At 48.0% G+C, this 22,036-nt stretch overlaps 2 protein-coding genes across 6 annotated transcripts in view; one reads left to right on the forward strand and one right to left on the reverse strand.

Moving 5' to 3' along the window:
- Positions 1–1,319: 1,319 nt before the first annotated feature.
- Cox6a2 (cytochrome c oxidase subunit 6A2) lies at positions 1,320–1,982 on the forward strand. The gene is made up of 3 exons (XM_020184299.2): positions 1,320–1,481; positions 1,631–1,767; positions 1,855–1,982. Exons 1-3 carry the CDS (start codon positions 1,409–1,411, stop codon positions 1,936–1,938), a joined length of 294 nt encoding a protein of 97 aa, XP_020039888.1. The 5' UTR covers positions 1,320–1,408; the 3' UTR covers positions 1,939–1,982.
- A 375-nt stretch (positions 1,983–2,357) lies between these two features.
- The window catches only part of LOC109699536 (integrin alpha-D-like), a 51,656-nt gene continuing 31,977 nt past the window's right edge, over positions 2,358–22,036 (reverse strand). For 3 of the 5 annotated variants that reach the window (XM_074060143.1, XM_074060147.1, XM_074060148.1), the window contains 25 exons: positions 19,592–19,722; positions 18,497–18,642; positions 16,134–16,287; positions 15,883–16,033; positions 15,608–15,681; positions 14,758–14,887; positions 14,526–14,668; positions 14,234–14,371; positions 13,936–14,145; positions 13,123–13,253; positions 12,856–13,013; positions 11,834–11,988; positions 11,443–11,571; positions 10,274–10,347; positions 9,922–10,063; positions 8,014–8,127; positions 7,823–7,902; positions 7,631–7,714; positions 4,526–4,604; positions 4,289–4,396; positions 4,107–4,184; positions 3,795–3,908; positions 3,563–3,664; positions 3,148–3,258; positions 2,358–2,659 (listed from right to left, as the gene is read on the reverse strand). In XM_074060143.1, coding sequence (XP_073916244.1) covers positions 2,546–2,659; positions 3,148–3,258; positions 3,563–3,664; positions 3,795–3,908; positions 4,107–4,184; positions 4,289–4,396; positions 4,526–4,604; positions 7,631–7,714; positions 7,823–7,902; positions 8,014–8,127; positions 9,922–10,063; positions 10,274–10,347; positions 11,443–11,571; positions 11,834–11,988; positions 12,856–13,013; positions 13,123–13,253; positions 13,936–14,145; positions 14,234–14,371; positions 14,526–14,668; positions 14,758–14,887; positions 15,608–15,681; positions 15,883–16,033; positions 16,134–16,287; positions 18,497–18,642; positions 19,592–19,722 — 3,050 coding nt within the window. In that variant the 3' untranslated portion in view covers positions 2,358–2,545. The remainder of the gene's footprint in view (positions 2,660–3,147; positions 3,259–3,562; positions 3,665–3,794; positions 3,909–4,106; positions 4,185–4,288; positions 4,397–4,525; positions 4,605–7,630; positions 7,715–7,822; positions 7,903–8,013; positions 8,128–9,921; positions 10,064–10,273; positions 10,348–11,442; positions 11,572–11,833; positions 11,989–12,855; positions 13,014–13,122; positions 13,254–13,935; positions 14,146–14,233; positions 14,372–14,525; positions 14,669–14,757; positions 14,888–15,607; positions 15,682–15,882; positions 16,034–16,133; positions 16,288–18,496; positions 18,643–19,591; positions 19,723–22,036) is intronic. The other 2 variants (XM_074060146.1, XM_074060145.1) reach the window with 1 other exon arrangement.

Raw genomic sequence — 22,036 nt, forward strand, 5'->3', positions numbered from 1 at the left:
AGGAGAGCAACCAAGGAAACAAGCTTCAGGAAGAATCCATTTTTTTGTCTTTTGAGAGATATGGTCTTCCTATGTAGCCCAGGCTCACCTGAAACTATGTAACCCAGGCTGGCCTTGAACTTTTGGTTCTTCTGCCTCAACCTCTGGAGTGCTGGAATTATAGGCATGAGCCACTATGCCCAGCTAAGAACCTATTTTTAAGACACGGTGAGGGTGAAGAATCTAGCTTCCCAAGGCAGCTTTAATGAAGTTTTTGACCTTTAGTGTCCAGAAGTGTGAGCCTTGGTGCTGTTTCACTGCAGCAGGCCCACAGAATGATTTGTTCTGGCTATTCAGATTGTAGGCCTCTCCATGTGTACCAGAGACACCAGGAGCTACCTAAGACTCTCAGCTGCTTATCTTTAAAACCTGAGAGTCATCACCAGGTGCTGGTGGCTCACGTCTATAATCCCAGCTACTCAGGAGGCAAAGATAAGGAGGGTCCAGGTTCAAAGCCAGCCCAGGCAAATAGTTCATGAGACCCTATCTCGAAAAAAAAACCAAGATAAAACAAGGCTGGTGAACTGGCTCAAGTGGTAGAGTGCCTACCTAGCAAGCATGAGGCCCTGATTTCAAACCCCAGTATCACACACACATACACACACACACACACACACACACACACACACACTGAGAGTAAGCTCTGCTCTTTGCAAAGAACTGTGACTGATACATATACTGAACTACTGTTTTGCCCAGACTCTAAGATGGCACACTTCTGTTACTTAAACTTCATAAAAATCATTTAAGATACAAATTATACATTTTACAGTTGAAAACCTGAAACTCAAAAAGACACTTGAGCAGGGCATAGTGGTGCATATCTGTAATCCCAGCACTAGGGAGGCTGAAGCAGAAAGATCTCCAGTTCATGGCCAGCCTGAGCTACAAAGCAAAACCCTTTCTCAAAAAAAAAAAAAAAAAAAAAAAACACCAAGGGCTGGGTGCATAGCTCAATGGTAGAGCACTTGCTAGCATGCACAAGACCCTGGGTTTGATCCCTATCACTGCCGTAAAAAACAAAAACAAAAAAGAAAAGGACACTTGATTCCTTTTACACATATTTATTAAAAGCCTACTCCGTGCCAGCCATTGGGAATAGAATGTTTAATAAGATAGTTCTCCACAACTGTTAATAAGACTAGCAGACTATACTTTAAATATCCCCTTGCCAAAATAAAAGGTACAATGCAGCAGCTGTCTGGAGAGGGCCTCCTGCTAGTCAGACCCCATTTTAAAAATAGAACCCCCCCTAAAAATAGCCACCCCTGTTCGGGACGCAACAGGTGATTGGCTCAAGAAGAGGGAGGAGAACGAGGCCTCGCTGAAGGAGAGCGAAGGACAGCGCCATCCCAGCTTCTCCACCGTAATGGCGCTGCCTCTGAGGTCCTTAAGTCGGGGCTTGGCCAGCGCAGCCAAGGGCGACCACGCAGGGGCCGGAGGTGAGTGGGGCCGGGGCACGACCCTGTGACTTACTGGCCTTGCCCACCCATTCCCTCTCCAACTCCCCACTCCCCAAGTCTCGACGACAACCCCCACCGGCCACATTCCCGGCCCTGCAGCTTCTCCGCTCGCCTTTCTTCCCGCACAGCCAGCACCTGGCGCCTCCTGACCTTCGTGCTGGCGTTGCCCAGCGTAGCGCTCTGCACACTCAACTGCTGGCTACATGCGGGTCACCGCAAGCGCCCCGAGTTCATCCCCTACCACCACCTGCGCATCCGCACCAAGGTATGTGCAGGGACCGGGGACCAGTGGGCGGGCGAGCGGTGCGGAGCCCCGGGACACGTGCGCTGACCCGCTGTCCCCTCTCCGCAGCCCTACTCCTGGGGCGACGGCAACCACACGCTCTTCCACAACCCCCACGTCAACGCTCTGCCCACGGGCTACGAGCACCCCTGAGGCCCCAGCGGACAATCCCCAGCGCAATAAAGATGTGAAAGGTTCGTGTCCTTGGGCTCCTTGGGGACAGCTGAGCAGGAGGGGTCCCGCAGGGCTCGCGCTTACGACGTGCGCATGTGCGCAGAGCCCTGGCTCTGCACTTGTCTTTCCCAGGCCAGGGAGGGTATAGGAGGTATAGGTGGGAGGCTCCTGCTTTCTCTATCACCTCTTTATATATATATATTATATATATTTTAAATTCTCCTCTGGGGAAGGAACCTGAGATTCTCTGCAACTCAATGACTTGTCTAAATTCAGGCAGCTGATCAGAGACCCTGGGAACCTGGGAAAGTGAGAGGACCTGTTCTATATCCACAGCAGGCTCTTCTGATTATTCCCGGAATAGCACCCTAGGATCAAGCTCTTCCATACAAGGAAAATGTGTTACAGACACCCTCATTTAATGTGACAACTCATGCATATGAAAATGTGTGCTGGCATTGTGCCTCAGTTCAATGGCCTAGAACCTGATAGGTTGCTCAGGTCAGTCCCGATCTGTGAGAAGCTGTGATTTAGAGGCAGAGATGGGACCAGTCCATGGGGTAGAGATAAGCAGGAAAGAGGATTATTAGGACAAAGGCAAATTTGGGTCCTCACAGATGAAATCCTCCCCACTGACTGTGGCTGGGTCTTCTGGCTTGTCATCCAGCATCTCTTTGTACTGACGTTTGAAGAAACCAAGCTGTGAGAGGAAGTAAATGAGAGAAGATGAGTAAAAGGGCAGGGAAGAAAGATGAGAGTTGGAAGAAGCTGAAAAAGAAGAAAAGGGAACTGAACTAACTCTTGCTTGTGTGTCAGAACACTTATGTGATCAAGAGCTGTCACAAACAGATTTCTCGTGTGCCAAGCCCAGCACAATCATTATACAATGTGAACAGTAGGAGATGAGCATAGATTATATGATCTGGCAGGGTTGTACACATTCCCTGGCCTCATTTCTATCTCACTTCAGCCAATCAGTGTTGTAAGCCCTATTATTGTTTCAAAAAATGGGAAATTGGCTAAGAGAGGTTGAGCAATTTGCTCACATTAACCGATGAGTAAGTGATAGAGGCAAAATGTGTGCTTTGGCCTGCCTGACAACATGATCCAAGGTCTCACTGCACTCTCCTGCCGTGGCAGGGCAGAGGTTGGATGCTGGTGGTGTTAGGAGTGGGATAAAACACTGACCTTGTACAGGGCAACTGTGATGAGAGCCAGCAGCAGCAGACCTCCCACAGAACTGCCCACCATGAGGAAGGTGGGATTGTAGACTTCATGTTCTTCTAGCACCGTCTCCATCTGAGTAGGAGACCAAAAGCGTCAGGCTCCTGCTGTCTCATACTCCCCTGGGCTCCTAGCCTTTAGCTTCCTCTCCACCTCCCTTGGGTCCTGCTCCAAGGGGTGCTTTAAGGGCCACTGTCCTGCCCAGGGACCCTCTTCCCCCAGTCCTTGCTCCAAGGAGTGAGATGTAGTGTTCTTTGGAGCCACTTTGCCACCCAGGGACCCTGCTCCCTCCAGGCCGGCAAATCCCCATCCAGAACCCTACACTTAGCATCAGGAGCCTTCTCGCCAGCCTGACCACTGCCTACCACACAGCCACTACCTGGGCTCTCAAAAATGCCTCCTGTCCTGGGAGCTGGGAATACACAGATGTGTTGAATGCGATTTCAGCCACACTCACGACCTCCACCTTCTTCTGCAGTGTCTGCAAAGGGGAGGGGGGAGGGGAATAGGGTCTGAGGGGAGCTCAAGAAATGTCCTGGCCTGAGGATAGCACAGGCCCATCAGGCCCCGCGTGGATCTGGGGGAGAGGCAATGCTGTTGCTCTTATGCACCTGGCTGACCCAGCCGAAGCTTAGGTTGCCCTCTAGGATGAAGTCAAGTTCCTCCTGGACACCAAAGGAGGGGATGTCACAGCGGATCCTTAAGCAGTCAGCAATGGAGCAGTCCTGAGGACAGGAGAGGAATACACTTAAAGAGGGTCTTCACTTAGGAACCATAAGAGAAAATAAAGGTTATTCAGTTTGGGGTAGAGAACAGATGAACAATTAACAGGATGACTTTGTAACACTGGAATTTAGTTGTCCATTTCCCTGTATGCCCCATTGTAGGCTGGCCCTACCCTGGGGCCTCAGGGCCTTTCTCACCAGCACAGAACTCTTTGGAATCTTGGTCAGGAAATCAGAGCACTGGGGAGGCTCCCTCTCTGCCACACAGGGGAGACTCTGGGAAGAGAGAGAAAGCTCCTTAGGCACACAAGGGTACCTATTCTCTGATGAGGTGGATGGCACTGTGGGATCGATGCAAGAGAGGAAAGTTGGGCAGGCACCTGTGCAGGGGCCCTCACAGCCACATCCCACACAGCCATGCCATCCAGAAGGATGGGGACCCAGAAGGTAACGCTGATGTCCAAGTCCCGCTGGCTCAGGTTATTCACCTGCAGAAAATCAAGACCAAACATTATTGGAGTCCCTGGCATGTTGCAAACCACTTCTTTCCTACCCATAGCCTTCAGGTCTTCTTCATCTTGAGTTGAGATAGACAAGAATGTTCTCTAGTCTCGTACCCGATACCGATGTTTGGCCTCTTTCTTGCTGTTCTCATCAGAAGAAGAAAAATTGAAGTACGTGGTGGATTCTTCCTGCCTGGAGAGAGGGCGTGTTGGTGATACCATCCCCAGGTAGGGCCTAGCCTGCTGCAGAAAGGCCAGCAGATGTCCCAGGGGATTAGCAGTGGTCCCCACGTACCTCTGCAGCCTTAGCTTCAGCTCCTCTCCCCTCAGAGGCCTCTGCCCCAGTCACCCAGAACTAACAGCTCTCCCCTCGATACCTACCCCTCGTTCTCTCATATCCCCAGGACTTTGCTCAAGTTCTGTCTTCTGCTTAGAATGTCCTTACTCCCCTTCAGGGAATTCTCACTTAGAGGCCCAACTTAAACATCACCTCTCATAATGTTTAAGCATTTTCCTATGGGATACAAGTGTTCCCATTGCTTTTTTTAGTTGATACGTGGCTGGCCTCAGGTAATGCTTGCAGTCTTCTGTTAGGAGACTCTAGGGAGGACAGCTGGATTACTCATGAAAAAGTGGAATAAGAGGCCCTCTATGATGGCAGTGGAGAAAATAGATGGGGTCATCTTGGGGCAGATAAATGTGAAAGAAGATGGTTCATGAACTCAAGCCCACAGAGGGAATATAAATGTTCCAGGTTGCAGCAGGGCTTCCATCCATCCATCCATCCATCCATCCATCATCCATCATCCATCCATCCATCAATCACGGCTTCTTTCACTAAACTTTTACCATGTACCAGGCTATGCAGATGGTCCTGGAGAGTCAACATTTAAACCATAGTCCTGCCTTCTCAGAGCTTAATGTCAAAGTCTCAGTAGAACCAAACAAGAAAGATGTGAACTTCCACCAGCACCCAGAAGCCATACGAGTCAGAAAGAATTTCTGTGGACTGGAACAGTTTTCTCACTATCAACTTGATCAAGAACGCAGAGGGGGCTGGAAATGCAGCTGTGTGGTATAGTCTAGGTAAGCATGCTCTGGTTGAGTTCACATCTCACATCCACCACATCCTACCCAAATCCTTTGAGGTGAGTTACTTCATCTAACCTCACTAGAGCCCTGTAGTTTTTTCTTCTTAACATAGGATTCTAAAAGTAGTGGCTATCTATAGTAAAGTTATGATGAAGGCTGTAGCAGCTCTGAGCACCTATCTGTGCTATAAAGGTTAATTTTCCTTTAGTATGCTAGCCTTCCTCTCTGCTCCCCACCCCAACCCACATTCTTGCTGTGCTTCCATTTTTCTTCCCTTAAAAATCTTCCAGTTTTAAACCTCTTTTCAAATCTGAGTAAAGCACCCTGCTTTCCTAAGTCTTCAGAGGCATGTGGCATATGGCCATAGGCACAGGCCCTGGGGTCAAACTCTTTGGTCCTGCCTGCTTTCATTGACCCTCACAAGCAACCTGTCTCCCAGGGTGGCCTTGTAGATGTCAAATGTGGCTTGTTTAGTGAATGACAGGGGCAAGTTATTTAAATTCTTGATTTTTGGGGGGTAACAATATAGTTTTGGGGAGGAATAAATGAATATAAATACATGTAAACTACTTAAAACAATGCAAAAAATGACAACTAAAAAAATAATGCTTGACATATCATAAGGTCTGTTATAAGAATTTTCTTATAAGGACCTGCATGGTGGTACACAGCTGTAATCCCAGATACTCAGAAGGTAGATATTGGGAGGATTAAGATTCAAGTCCAGCCCAGGGAAAAAGTTAGCAAAACCTCATATCAACCAACAAGCCAGGCATGGTGGTGCTTGCCTGTGGTCCTGGTTATGCAGGAGGCACAAGTAGGAGGATCATAGTCTGAGGTCTGGTGGGGTGGGGGTGAGCATAAGAACCTGTTAAAAACAATAAGCCCAAAAAGCGAACACGGCTAAGTGTTAGAGCACCTGCCTAGAAAGCATGAGGCCCTGAGTTCAAACCTCAGTACCATCATCAAAAAAAATTAAATAAATACTTTCCCTATGGATAGAAGAGGAATCTCATACATGTGGTCCGTAGACCATGTCATTGTCCATCTAGAACAAATGAACACCCCCACCTTTCCATCACTCTCCTATAAGTTCAAGAGCAACAGCACCACTTTCTGCCATGACACTACTACAAGCTTCTGAGGGACTCTCTTAATCTCTGGAATGTAGCCCAGTGTAGGGAGTCCCTTGCTTTGCTTCCAACCAGGCCTGTCCCACCCCTTCACCCACTCTCAGAACCCACTGCAGCAGCCTTACACTTGCCTCTCCCATGGCCTGCCTCAGCCTTAGGCTTTTAGAGATCTTCCCAACAGTTTCTCATACCTCGGTCCTCTGAGTTTTGTAGAAACCTGACCTTTCCTTTGCTCTATGGGGTGACATATCATATCCTGTTGGGCACACACTCCCCAATTCAGAGTGCTCAGAAAAACCTTGAGCTCAGTCTACTAGCTTCACTTCAACAGGTTCATGTTTAGTTCAAAGGAAAGGACTGGCTTTATGTGAAAGAAGCCTGAGTTTGGAAGGAAGAGGAGGAAGTGTATAGTGGTGACAAGGTGTGTGTTTCCCACCAGCAGGTCTATTTATCAGAGAAGCAGCAAGAACTATATGGTCCATCGTAGTATAGTATAAATATCAGGCTGGTCCCCCACACGACCTTTCCCATGGGAGGAACCAGAGGGGATAGTTTGGATGTTGCTATAGTTTCAATAAGGTTTGAGTTTGTTCTACAAGGGTTCATGTGTTGAGGGCTTGGCCCTAACGGTGGCAATGTTGAGAGGTGGTGGGACCTTTAAGAGGTGGGATCCAGTGAGCCATGGCAGCAATGGCTCCTCCCCCTTTCTCTGGCTTTGGGTCTCACTGTGTGAGCTCACCCTCTGGCACAAATTCCCGCTATACTGCAATGTAGTTAGGGAGGTCCTTCCCAGACCTGGCACTGTGCTGTTTGGACTGCCAAAACCGTGAGCTGAATAAACCTCTTTTCTTTATAAATACCCTTTCTCAGGTAGTCCATTACAGTAAAACAGACTAATTCGGATAACAGCAAATGAGCAAGCTGGGCTGCAGCAGGAGGTACCAGGCTTGGAAGTGGTCAGAGGTACAAGGGGAGGACTGGGAAGATTAAACACCTGCTGATCACTGTGTACACTGCATATTTCACTGGGAGTTCCAGCTGGAAGGTGGTCTTGCTGGTTGCAGGCTTATTATTCTCACTGGAGAAAGAGAGGGGAACTGAATTGGAAATGAGTCCTGGAGAGGAATATCCAGCTGGGGCATGAGACTGGAGGCTGAGTGACACACCATAGCTGGCCTGGGCTCACCTGCTTGCATTAGCCCTCACAAGCAATCTGTCTCCCAGGGCAGCCTTGTAGGAGACATCAAATGTGATTATGAAGGTGCCCTGAGGGAGGAAGAAAGAAGGAATTAGGATAGGGAAGGTCATGGGAGAATGAGGGAAGGTTATGGGTCAGGACAAGGGAAAACAGTGAGAGGACTGAGGGGGAGCACTAACCCTAGTTCCCTCTTGGAGGATGGGGTGGTTGATGCTACAGCTGCTGCCCCTCCAGGCCTTGTTCTCAGTGGACTCTGCTTCGCATGCCAGGTGCAGTGGGCGCTGATGAGGTTGCTTTTAGTGAAATGAATTCAAAAAAGTTACCCACGTGTGCATATAGGACTGATATAGAGGAGTGGTGGCAGACTGGAGGCCCTGAGTTCAAATCCCAGTACCACCAAAAAAAAAAAAAAGAAAGAAAAGAGGAGGAGAGAGAGAGAGAGAGAAATTGGTTCCTTATAAACTCCAACTGGATTAAAGACTTAAATATGAAAAATGAAACCATAAAGCCATTTTAAATAGACATCTGTTTTCAGCTTTCTGGGGTAGACACATAGGAATGGATTTACTGAGTTATTTATTTTTTTAAGAACTATAAAACTTTTGGAAGGTAATATAGATGACTGTTCATAACCTTGGAGTAGGAAAACATTCCTTAAACAAGACTCACACGCAAGAACACTAAGTGCAAGAGAAAAGACTGATAAAATAAATCACCACCAAATTAAGACATTCTGCTTATTAAGAGACAGTATAAAAAGCTGAAAAGATCAGCAAGGGAAGAAACATTTGATCACATATTACTGGAATAGTAGCAAAGAACTCTTACAAACCAGCATAAAAGTATAAGCAACTCAACTGAAGAACAGGAAAAGAAATGCAGACAGGCACACCACAGAATGCAGAAGAAAAGATGCAAATGGCCAGGAAATACATGTAAAGTTGCTCAATCTCATTAGAACAGTGCAAATTAACACAGCAAGGAAATACTATTACCAACCAGATTGACAAAAATTAAATAGTCTGACATGCTAAGTGTTGAGGTACATAAAAGCCACAGGAACTGTCATACTCTGCTGATGGAAGTAAATAGGTAAAAATGCTTTGACTTTACTTGTTGAAATGGAGGATATTTTTAATAAGTCAGCATAGCAATTCTGTGCATGGTACATACCTTCCAAAAATATTATGCATAGGCACACCAGGGTACATGCTCAAAAGTAATCATGGCCCAAATCAGGAAAATAGACAACCATCAATTGTAGAATGTGGTACATTCATACAGAGAAATTCTATATAACATGTTCTATGGCCACATGTGAAAACACAAATGTGTCTCGCAAGTATAATATTGAGAGAAAGAAAGGACACAAAAAGAACACATACAACATGTTTCCACTCATATAAAGTTCAAATATGGCAAAAGTGAATGGTATGACTTAGGGATGCAGTCATGGATGGTAAATCTATAAAGAAATGCAAGGAAATGATTGTCATAAAGTTGGAAGATTACCTTTGGAGAGAGAGTAGGATATGACACATCACGAGAGGACTTTAGGATGCTAGCAGTGTTCTTTTCTTGACCAGGTGCTAATTATATGGATGTTTGCTGAATATTTTTTCACTAAACTATGCATAGACTTGCTGAACTTTTCTGTATGTGTGTGTATTATATAACATTATAGAAGATGAAAAAGAACCTACTATAACCTAGGAACTAAGGACAGGGGAGAGGCCTGCCTGGTTTGGATAAGGGTGAGTGCCCTTCGGGGGTTTCATGTGTTAAAATTTAACCCCCATTATGAAGCAATACTTAGTGGCTTTATAAGAAGCAGAACAGAAAGTAGACCAATACATACACGCACACTTCCTGTTTCTCATCATGTGATGCCTTGCACTGCCTTGGGACTCTGCCAGCAAGAAAGTCATCACTAAATGTGGCCCCTTGTCCTTTGCACCTCCAGAATGGTGAGCCACAATAAACCTCCTTTCTTTATAACTCACCCAGTCTATGGCATTTTGTTATTGGCAACAGAAAATGGACCAATATAAAGTTCTAGGCAAATATTGCCCCAGAAAGCTGTTTACCTGTATTTCTGACACCCGTCGATAGGATAGCCCTTCTGGATAGTAGAAGGTGACCACCGTTCCATAGGAATCCTCACCCTCATTCGACACCGTCACTGTCACATTGAGCTCCAGGGAGCTCCCCACCATTAGGGTCTGCAGGCTGAGGGGGACAGAGAAGACGGGAGTATGACTTCATGGGAAATAGGCTGGAATTGGACCAAGGGCAGGATTATGGAAGCTCGTGACTCATACACTGATAACATTCCCATCAAAATCATGTGTTAGAAAGACAAGGGGGGATCACAAGAACTCTCATTCTATGAGGGTCCCCCCTCATAGATAGGAAGATATGAAAGGAGATAGGACTCACCCTGAGAAGCTGAAGCTGACACTCAGGTCCCCTTCACAGAGGTGATCTTGCCCACAGTTCTTCTCAAAGGGGAGCTGAAGATTTTATATATATATATATTTTTTCCAACCCCATGGCTTAATCTTTCCCCAGTCACCTCACTGGAAGCACTCATCAATATTATTACTGAGGCTCTTCACCCCATACTCTGATAGACACTGGCAAGGGATAAAAGTGGGGTTGGAGGATGGAATATAAAAGATAATATTTAGGAGGCAGCGATCAGGAGGATTGTGTTTTGAGGCCAATCTGGGCAAAAAGTTAGCAAGACCCCATCTCAACAAACAAGCTAGGCATTGTGGTATGTGTCTGTCATCTTAGTTACCCAGGAAACAAAGATAGAAGAATCATAGTCAGAGGTCAGCTTCAGGCAAAAGCACAAGACCCTGCCTGAAAAATAACTGAAAGGGCTGGGAGCATGACTCAAATGGTAGAGCACTTGCCTAGCTGTCCTGAGTTCAAACCCAGTAATGCCCCTACCCTCCCCTCAAAAAGATAAGACAAGATCCTTGTCTTATCAGTAAAGTTTAGTTGAGTTAATCTGATTAATAATGGAACAATATTCAACAAATATTAAGTTCTATTAATGGGACATGTTGTGTTAGTTTGGGGAAAGTAAAAGCAACAGGTGAATTAGATAGGGTTATTGAAGTTGGAGGAGTCTACAAGTCTCAGACAGCCATAAATGTAGATGCAGTGTCACCACTCCCTTCTAGTGATGTTTCAAAAGCGATGATCATGGTGTAATTGGGGGCCAGAAAAAAGTGGGAGCTGCTGCTTATGATTTTCAAAAGAGAGAAGATCAGAGCTTGGGGACTAGAGGAGATCCTTGAGGTGGACGAAAGAGGAAATGTTTCTCAAACAAGAAATACAGCATAGACCAAGGCTCTAGGGTAGGAATGAGAAAACCTGGGAGGGATCTAGAACATGAACTGAACAGCTTATGTTCCAGGCAAGTGGGTACAGCTGGGACAGGGGCAGGTGTCCAGACTACATAGGGCCTTGGAAGCTGGGTGGAGGTGTTTGGATTTAATGTGGCTGGTGCGCAGCTGGGAGCTACTGTGGGTTCTTCAGGACATGGAGACACACGGGGAGGCAAAGGCATCCATGGGACTTCTTTGAAGACTTACAGAAGCAGTGGAGAAGTCTTGTGAACCCACAGCCAGCACAGGACGAAGGTTCCCGGATGAGGTGGGGTTTCCCACCAGGGAGAAGTTGAGACGCAGTGTGATGGGAGTCACTATATCCTCCACGCAGTCCTGAGAGAGGATGGCCTTTCAAGAACCCATGGTCCTCCTTACTCTACACTACTGGGGCTTCTCCTCCATCACAGCCAGATGGACATCTGACCCAGCTAGAGGACCAGGTTCTTCCCTCAAACTCTGGAGCCACCCCCCAGCCTTCCTTTCTCCAGCCCCAGGAGCCTCACCCTTCCCACCTCACATGGCAGAGAACAGGGACTCTACAGGCTATCTCTGGGCTCCCTCTCCCTCTCCCCTTCCCCCAAACAGAAGTCCTCACTGGCAAAAGCAGCTTCATGGTTTCACAGTGATCCCCCAACCCCAGGATTTTTCTTCGAGTCAAAGTCCAGTTCTTGGTCTCATTAAAAATGGCACGAGGAATCAGACGGCCTGGGTCCAACACCAGGTCATAGCTGACAGAGCTCTGGATATCACCTGCAGGAGAAGAGGGAGTGGAAAATGGAAAGGCAGAGAGAAGCTAGAATGTTCTGTTTTCATTTATTTGATCATGCAATAAACATTTGCCACGTACTTTCTATGGCCCCTGAACTGCACCCTATGCTGGAGATCTATGTGGAGAAGACAGACAGATATGCTCCCTGCCCTCAGGAATTTTCTAGTCTAGGAAAGAGACCATGTTCATGCGCCATAATGAGCAGAGCAGGGTGGGGTCTTCTGGGAGCCCTAACTCTGACTTGGCCAGCTATGACCTGGAGGACGACCAGGAATTAGGTGAAGCAGAGACAAGAGAAAGTCCCAAACTATGGGAACAGAGGCTAAGGCTTCAAGGCAGAGAGAGCCTGGCACATGTGCAAAAGTATGTAGGGGAAAGAGGAATGGGATGAGTGAGACAGAAGATGCATGGAGGAGCCAAAGAGAAAGGGCACTGCAGGGAAGGCTTTGGGTTTTACAGACACAAGGAGGAACAGTTTAGAGGTGGTAAGGATGTGGGTGGGGAACCGAGACTTGCATTTAGTTCCCCTGTGGATGGGTAAGAGGGCTCAAGAAGAGATGCAGAAACCACTCAAAGTCTCTTTTGGTAGGGGTAGGAGAGAGAAGTGGTGACTTGGGGAAAAAAAGTGACGGGGACCAGGGAGAGAGAAGTAAGCAAGTTACAGATCTCTCCTGGAGACAGGCCTGGGTATGAGAAGAAGGGGAGGGAAAGGACCCAGGTTTCTGACACAAGCAGCTGAGTGAGTGTTGAGAGGCTATTTGAATTCCAGGCCTATTCTGTCCTGAGGACAGCCTTGCGGGACTCTAATGGGGCAAAAGCTTGGGTCCGCCTTTAGGGAAGAAACTCACCTATTTGGTCAAGTGAGCCTTTGCGAATAGTGAGACAGACCATAGCCTCTCCAGCTTCCAGGGTGGCAGGCACCTCTTCCCAGCACTGGTACGCAGCCTTCGCTACCTCCACAGGGGCAAATCTCATAGACACCCCAACTTTCAGCACTGGCAGACTCCTGAGAGACATATGCAGAGGCTGAGGACAGGACGGTGGCCTCTAGGAGGGGGCAGCACTGATCAATCAGACACAGTGTGGGCGAGGGCAAGATGTAGGGGACTTGTCACCTGAGTAGCAGCACGTGACCCTTGGCTCCCACAGCCAGGTCCGCCAGTCCATCCTGGGTGAGATCCTGGCCCCCGCTCAGTGACTGACCAAAATACTGGAGCCTAAGGGAGAGCTGGGAGCTGGTGATCCGCTGGCCAGACAGGGGAGGAAAAATGGAAATCAGGAGCCAATTATGAAGGTTGAAGAAGAGAGATTCAGAAGGAGGTTGTGGTGAAAGCAGATGTGAACAAAGAAGTTGAAAAGGGAAGATGAAGGAACAGGAGATGAAAATAAGCAGCATGAAGAGCTCGAGGGCCCTCAGACAGTGAAAGTAACTTCTTTTGTAGTTTTGGTAACTACTCATAAGGGAACAGGTTAATGATGAAATAAAAGGAAGACAATAGGGATATTATAGACTCATTTATTCAACATTTGCTGTGGTTGGTCATAAACATTTCATGAGTGGAGTGCTTAAAGCATTCACTGTGCTATCTTTACAAGAAGCCTATGGAGTTGCTTTGGTCGTTTGTATGTTTCACTGAAAGAAACTGAGGCTAAGACAGGCCAAGTTGGTCATTTGCCTACGGCCACAAAACTAATGAGATATGACCTGGGATCTGACCTCAAAGCCAATTCCCTTACCCACTAAGCTGTGCCAATATATTGAAGGTTGTTCAGAAAAAACAGAAATGATTTGTGCTTAGTGGGATTTGGTGATATTCAAGGAAATAAGCTACTGAAAGAAGGTAGGGAGTTGAGGTTGCTAAGGGGAATGACAGAGGCTGGCATTCAGTGAACCAGAGACAAGGTAAGAGCTGAAGACAGGGCCTCACCTGGCTGTGCACAAGGCCAATGTCCAGTCCTGAGACCCCATGAAATATGTAAACAGCACCCCGGTTCTCCTGCTCTCCAGGGGCCCCAATGGCCACATCTGTCAGCTTGTCCCCATTCATGTCCCCCAGCACTGTCAGAGCTTCCCCAAATCGGCCCCAAGGATGGCCCTGTTCCCCACGGAGAACAGTCTCACACCGCCACTTGCTCCACTGTAAAATAAAACCAGTGCCAGGCCCAACCCAGGCCCTACCACTCCACACCCAGCCCCAACCAGCCCAGGTCCCATCTGTCACTCACCCTGGGCATGGGGCACATGGACACCTGGCCCCCTTGGGTCTGTTCATAGTAATGGGGAGCCCCAATGAGGATCAGGTCAGTGCTGCCATCACTGTCCACATCCACAGAGCAGAGAGCAGCCCCAAAGTAAGAGCCAATCTGAAGGGCAGAATCTGAAGTCACCTACCTGTCCCACCAGAGGCATCCCTTCTGGACCAGGTCCCAACAGTTCCCAGGCACCAGTACCTTGCCCTTCATCTCCTCCTCCATCCCTGGCTACACTGCTCACCTTCATGGCTTCCTCCTTACTAACCTGAGTCCCTGTGACTTCAGCATTTGGCTTCCACCACCTGAATATCTGAGTGAAGATGACAACCTTCCCGGTATGCTGGTGGCGAGGAGCCCCCAGGACCAGCCTCTGTATCCCTTTCCAAAAGGCCAGCTCGGCAGAGTAACCTAAGGGGGCCAGGCCTCAGCACCAAGGCTCCTCTTCCACCCCCCTCAGCTACTCATCACCCACCCAACCTGCCCATGGCCTTCCTCACCCAGGTAGGAGTCCCTCTTGTCCACATTCCTCTGAGACATGCTGATGAAGATGGGGTTGTTATTTGAGGGATACAAGAAGGCACCTCCAGACCAGCTGTAGCTCCCCACAGCCCCCAGAATTGGTCCATCCTAGAAGGAAAGGGTTCCAGGGTTGAGCTGGTTAGAGCAAGAAGACAGCCCAACCCGAAGGAAGCTTGTCCCTACCTCCCCTCATCATTTTGACTTTTCTTCTTCCTTGTCCTCACTGCAGCCTCTATGCCCTGACTCTTGGTGTCCCTCAGTTCATGTCTTGCTTCTTCCAGCCCATCACCATTCCCTACTGCCCATCCTGCCTCAGCCTTGCTGGCATCTGCTCAACCTTCTCCTATGCCTGGCATTGGGCTTCCTCAAACACATGTGCAGGTGCTATTCTTCTGAAAGACCATCTCCCAACCCCTGACCTTCCCAGTCAAATCCGTGGCATTACCCTCTGTCCTCAGACACATCCAACCTTTGGCTTGGCCATCCCTAGCCTTGGCATCTAAGTCAGCCTTGAAATCACCTAGAGCAATCTTTCCCTAGATTTTTCCAGGGCTGGCCTTTCTCATCATGCAGCCTTTTCTGACCATCTTTCTTTCTTCATTCCAACACCTAGTACTGTCTGAAAGTCTTTTGTGTGGTCTCCACCTACTAGAAATATGCACATCATGAGAGAGAAACCTGGGTTACCCTCTACTCTGCTTCCAGCACCTGAAACTGCCTGTCTCTCCCATGGTGGACTTGAAGACAGGGTCTGCTTCTGGTTTACTTCTGGGCCCTATGTCCCAGTCCAGGACAGACACCTGTTTATGAAGTGCACCCTCCACTCACTGTTGTGAGCACTGAGCTGAAACCTTCTTGTGACATCTCATGCTGAAAAGAGCTACTTTTCCTCGATTGGGTTCCTGTGGGAAAACAGGTCAGTTAATTTCTCCAAAGTTATGAAATCACTGGGGTGTGGAGCAGAGGGAAAACGTGGAGTGGGGGCTTGGGCTCTTCTGAGCAATGTTTGGTGACTTGCAAAACAGGATGAACTGTAAAAACAGCAGAGGACAATTGGGGAGGCACCCCTTCAATTGTAAGGTTCAAATTTGCTTCCCATGTACCCTCAACTGCAAAGATCTTCTCCTGTAGCTGCTTCTGGATGCTGCCAAGTGCCACAAAGTTGTCCACCTTGAACACGTGGTCCTGTGAGGGTGCTGAGCCAATGGCATTCAGCTCCTGCCGGGCAGTGGGTTCCTGGAAGGCGTCCCCGACCTGCAGCAGGGAGGCAGCTAAGAAAAAGGAGAGCCCCACGAGGCCTTCACCAGGTGAGATGTGGTTCAAGTCAGGGACAATGCTGAGGAAGAGGCTGTACCCCGATGGCATAGCGGATGATGCCAGCTTTCTCCGCCTGGGGGATGACATCGCTATATTCCAGGGGGTCTCTGTACTTCTGCCCATCTGTGATGACAATGAGGATCTTCTTGGCACTTTTTCGGGCTCCGTTCTTGCTATGAAATAGCTCTTTCCTGTCAGAGAATAAACGGAAATAACTCTACTGAGGTACAATTGATTGTAGAAAGACAGCATTTGCATCACTACAAGATCATCTGGAGAGGCTGGGGAATTCTGATACCAGGACATGCCAAACCCTATTAAGAAAATGATTCAGTCATAGTGAGGTGCAGTGGCTCACTCCCATAATCCTAGCTACTCAATGGAAATCCAGAGGATCCAGTTGGAGGTCAGCCCCAGCAAATAAGGAGACCTTATTTCAACCAATAAAAGCTGGGCCTTGTGGTGCATGTCTACCATCCCAGCTGGAATGGGAGCATAAATAGGAGGATCGTAAGTCCAGGCTGACCTGGGCATCAATGCAAGACACAATTCAAAAAATAACTTAAGGGTGATAAAGGAGAATAATAAAGGGGTGAATTCAACTATGATATATTGTAAGAACTTTTGTAAATGTCACAATGTACCCCCAGTACAACATTAATATAATAAAAAAAAAAGGAAAAGTACTTAAGACAGCATAAAGGGCTAGGGGCATAGCTCAAGTGTCTACCTAGCAAATGCAAGGTCCTGAGTTCAACCCCCAGTACTGCTAAGAAAGAAGAAAAAGGAAGGAAGGGAAGAAGGGCAGGAGAGAGGAAAGGGGAGAGAGAGAGAAAGATAAGGAGAGTGGGAGGGAGGGAGGAGTAAGTGAAAAAAGGAAGGAAGGAAGGGAGGGAGGGCAGGAGAGAGGGAGGGGAGGAGGGAGAGAAAGAGGAAGGCAGGGAGAGAGGAAGGGAAAGAGAGAAGGAGAAAGGTAAGGAGAGTGGGAGGGAGGGAGGAGTAAATGAAAAAAGAAAGAAGGAAGGAAGGAAAGGAGGGAGAGAGAGAAAGAAGAAAGAGAAAGAAAAAAGAAAGAGAGAGAAAAAGAAAAAGAAAGAGGACCCAATAGTGGTTTGGCTCTGGGGAGCAGGGAGGCTGCTGGGAGATACAGTGCATCCTGGGACATGGGGACCAGGGCAGGAGTTGGTGAGAACCACTCCATCACCCCTACCTATTGGCCCTTCCCCCAAGGCCCTTCCAGTGGGAGAACTTAGAGGCTAAGAAAGGGGGACAAACTCCCAGGACAGAGGCTTCCTGCTTGGCTTTCCAGTGCCAAGAGGCCAGTGTTCCTGGCAGAAGACCTGCGCTGAAGTAAAGGGGGTACATTTGAAAGAAACGTCTCTTGCTTGGGCTGACCCCAGCCCTAGTCCAGCACCCAGGGGTGTGCAGGAATCCAAGGATACCAGACATTCAGCCTAGCTCATTCCCATGAGAACCACATCCTCCTCTTCTAGCCCCACCACCTAAGCCATTTGTGGGGGATTTGCTGGCTCCAATGCTGGGCAGCACACAGTAAGCACCCTCTTAGTACACAGGACATGTGTAGATGATGAAAGAGAGGATAGAGGATGGTGAGTGGGGAGAAAGGCACAAAAATGACTCTTGGCAACAATTCCTGAATCCTTGCCTAGGAGACAAAGAAAGGCTGTGATTCTCTGGATTAAAACCTCAACCATTTCTCCAGCACCTGCTCTATGCCCTGGATTGGGCACCACACACACACACAGGAGCTCACTAAATTCTTTAAAGCAAGCTGTAAGTTTACTCTCCTTTGGCAGTCAAATGGGAGTTAGATTTGAGTAGCAGCAAGTGGGGAGCTAGGATAGGAACCTTGATGTGTCACAATGAAACTCCATGCCTCCAGCTGCCTCCAGGGGGCTCCTGGGGCCCAGCCTCTCTGAAGCCAAGCACAGGGCAAACACAGCTGCAGAGAGGTCTGGGCCACACCAGGGAAACTCTGGCTCGGGGACCAGGAACACTCCAAGAAAGACTAGGCCTGCAGCCCCTACACTCCCTTTTAGCCTCCCCCCTTTTTTGGTAGTACTGGGGTTTGAATTCAGACCTCATTCTTCCTATGCAGGTGTTCTATCACTTAAACTACTCCCTTAACCTTTTTCTTTGTTTGTTTTTGCTTTAGTTATTTTTCAGTAGGGTCTCATGCTTTTCGCCCAAGGCCAGCCTCAAACCATAATCCTCCCATCTCCACTTCTTAAGTACAGGTGTGTACACCTATACCCAGCCCCTTTTAGCCTCTTTCTCCAGAGCCTCCCAAATCCCTGAAAAGGACTGTGCTGACTTGGCATTAGGAAGTGATATGACAGCAGCATTCTACATCCCACATCTGAAAGGAGGAGAACTTACACCACTGTAAGGATGCCTGTGGCTGTGAATGTTAGGCCATTCAGTTGCTCAATGGAATCCACCAGGCTCTGAGGGCTCGAGCTGGTCCGGAATTGGTCGAAGGTGAAGTGGATCTTCAAGAGGTTTGAGTACTGCATTAGGGAGAACTGCAAAGGCCAAGAAGGGTCTGGTGCTTAGGACTTGGCATAGTTTGTTGATGTTGTTGCTATTGTTTTTCCAGTGCTGGAGATCGAACCCAGGACCTTGTGCACACTAGGCAAGCTCTCTACCACTGAGCTACACCCTTAGCCCATTGCTATTTTTAATGAATTTTTATTTTGGAATAATTTTGGATTTATAAACCATTTCCCATGTGTTTTGAGGCCCTATAAATAGTATACCAAAATCCAGGGTGAAAATTACTCTAAAAACCAAAAGAAAAACTGGCAAATCAAAACCAAACAATGTTTCTTTTGTAGTTTGTAAGTAATAACCATCCCAACTGCAACATTTGCTAAACTTAGATTGTTAAAAATGTTATAGCATGTGAAATCAATTTGTGTATTTCTTCTCCTCCCAAGAATGTGTGCATACCTACGTATACTTTAGCTGCTGGGAGATAATAAAATAAAGAAGCCATGTGCCCATGAAAGTAAAAAAGGGATTATCAGCAATGTGGAAAGGGGGAGGAGGGAAAGAAGGCAATATGGCGGTGACTATGATCAAAGTACATGATATGTGTGTATGAAAATGTCATAATGAAGCCCATTACTTTGTACAATTAGTATATGCTAATAAAAGTAAAATTAACCAGTTTGAAAAAAAAAAGGTAGCATCATATAGAAAACATGAAGAAATCATGACTTACTTGACTGAATTACCATCAGGTTTCGTAGCAAAATTGTTTTTAAATCCTTTCAATGTTTTTAAACAACACGTGGCACATGGAGACATATTCAATACCACGATGTCAGTGCTCAAATCGACCCCATGCTGGGCCCTTGATTGTGGACACCAGCCTTGCCATGGCACAGCTCCACTGAGCTCCCCACCCCCAGTGGTGACAGGCATCCCCCAGGTCTGCCTCATCCCCAGGCCTCAGTGCCTGGCACTCACCATGGTGTTGGTGCCCTCAAACTGGCCCATCACAGCTCTGACAAAGTTCTTCATTTGACTAAAGTCACTCTGTTCAATGCTGCCAGACCCATCAATCAGGAAGACAATGTCCATCTCTTGATGAAGACACTCTGCCATAAGAGAGGGAGGAATCAGAGCCACATGTGTGGATCCCAGTCATCTCCTAAGTCCCAGAACACTTTCTGCTCAACAGTCTGGGGACCTTGGCATTTCCACCCAGTGTCCCACCCCTCCCCAGAGGAGCCCCAGTCTCTTCTCCCCTCCCCTCTAGCCCTTGGTGCTCCCTCTCCCAACATGGTCTGGAAAAGGAGAGGAGGAAGTAGAGCCAGGTGGGTTCAGTTCATACTGTCAGCAAAAGCTTATTAAATGCACTCTCAGGAGAGCAGGATCATAAAGCACACAGGGAGGCAGTGGACAGAGTGATTCAAAGTGCACAGCATTCTGGATCAGAGTGCCTGGCCTTGAATCCAGCTCTACCCCTTACTAGTTGGGGAATTCAGGCAAGTGGCTTAATTTCTCCAGGCTTCAGTTTTCTCCTGTCTAAATGATGGAAATTATAGTGCCTATCATGTTGGATTGTTGCAAGGATAAAACTAAATAATATTTATAATATTAAGACCAGGAGTGATTCTCCAGCACAGCACATTCCAGGCCTGGAGGATACACCTGCAGGGGGTGACAAGGGGTGCCATCCAGGCCCACCCCCTTTCAAGACTGAGGCAACCCCTTCCAGCTACATGGTGCTATCCGTTAACAGCTCTCACCTGGGAAGGAATCACCCCAGGCAGAAGGTGCTTCACCCGTGATGATACCCTTCTACACCTGGGGCAACTGGTACCCAAGGTCCCGGCTCAGGCCTGTGTTAGAGTCACATCGTTTTTCATCTGGCCCTTGGCCCTGCCTGCTTCTTTCATGCTCTCACAGGAATTGCTCCCAAGAATATGCCCAAGTGAACCTTGGTTTATTTCTGGGCAAATCTGACCCTAACTTTCAAAAAGATACTACCTCTGCCTTTGTGGGGTTCATGGGAAAGACACACCACATGCGCACAGTCAAAGGTTGTCCCCACACTTATGCAGAGGGTTGTGGCCTGAGTTCAGGACCTAGGTAGTGCAGTACCCACATCCTGTGTTGCTCCCAGGGTGATGAGGCACAGGCCACCACAGCCCCAAGGTGCAAATTCTGCTCCTTAGAGCTCTGGTAAGTCGCCTCCCACCCACCCATGAAGCAAGAAGAACTTTTCTGCTCCTCAGTCTCCTACACTCCATCTGCTCAGCCCGCTGGTGTTTCAAAGGAGCCAAGGAGAATCAGATCTCACCTTTTCCCTCCTGCTTCTCTAGGGACCGAAAAGGCCAGCCATCCACATGGCAGGCGGAAAATCCCTCAGGCGCTTCCCTTTCCACCTGAGTGGGCAACATCTTCCGTGTGTGCCCACCCTTCCAGCTGCACCATAAAATCACCACCCCTTCCTCCATCAGGCCAGGTATGTGGCTGGCTCTCCTGATTTTTCACTCCTTTTATTACATCCATTGGGCTTCCAAGAGCAAGTGGCTGGATGGAGTTAAGCATCTTTTACAAAGGATTAAGTCAATTAGGCAAGGTGAGCTCAAACTCTGGACACTGCCTGGGTCTATCAGTGGGACATGGTCACTCTGAGCTGTGGTTTTCTCATCTGTTAAGTGGGAACCATCCTGCCCACTCCCAGGGATCCCGTAAGGATGCAGTGAGGTGGTGCCCACTCAGTTCTCAGTGGACCTCAGTGAACCCCAGTTCTTTCTGCTTCTTCCCAGGTAGAACACTCCTGTGTTCATTCTCGTCTGGCAGCTCACATCTGTGAGAAGACATTTACCTCCTCGTGTTTGAATGTCACATTACCTACTCTAGCTTTCCAGATATCTCAACCCCCTTCCCTCAGGATGAACCCTGGGGCCTCTTCCATTCTCCTATTCCATCCTTTCTGTTCCCTGTAGAAACTGTTCCCACAGTTTGGTCTGGGGTTGTTTCTGCTGCTGATCCAGCTTTGACTAAAAGCCCACCATGCCTGGCTCATGGCCTCTCTGGTCTAAAGCATGGTTCTTGATTTGTATCCTGAGGGTTCCCTGACATTTCTTCTTAGGCCACAAATGAAGCCATTTATCTGTGACTTCACAGTTCAAATACGCAGTCCTCAGCTAGATCAGTCACAAGAGCTACACACAGGCTGTGTCAGGCAGGGATCTAAGCACTTCATAACACTGAATCCGTTCATCTTTATAGCCACCATGGTTATTTAGTCCCGCAGGTAAACCAGTGAGGAAACTGAAGCCCAGAGAATGAAGCCATTGCCATGTAAACAGAAAACGTGAACTTGGGTACCACCATCGTGTAGACTGACTCTCAGAGAGATGCCACTGTGGTGTCTGCAGACTCCTTTACTATGTAAGA

Source organism: Castor canadensis, chromosome 17 (genome assembly GCF_047511655.1).
Source record: "Castor canadensis chromosome 17, mCasCan1.hap1v2, whole genome shotgun sequence".
Taxonomy (NCBI): domain Eukaryota; kingdom Metazoa; phylum Chordata; class Mammalia; order Rodentia; family Castoridae; genus Castor; species Castor canadensis.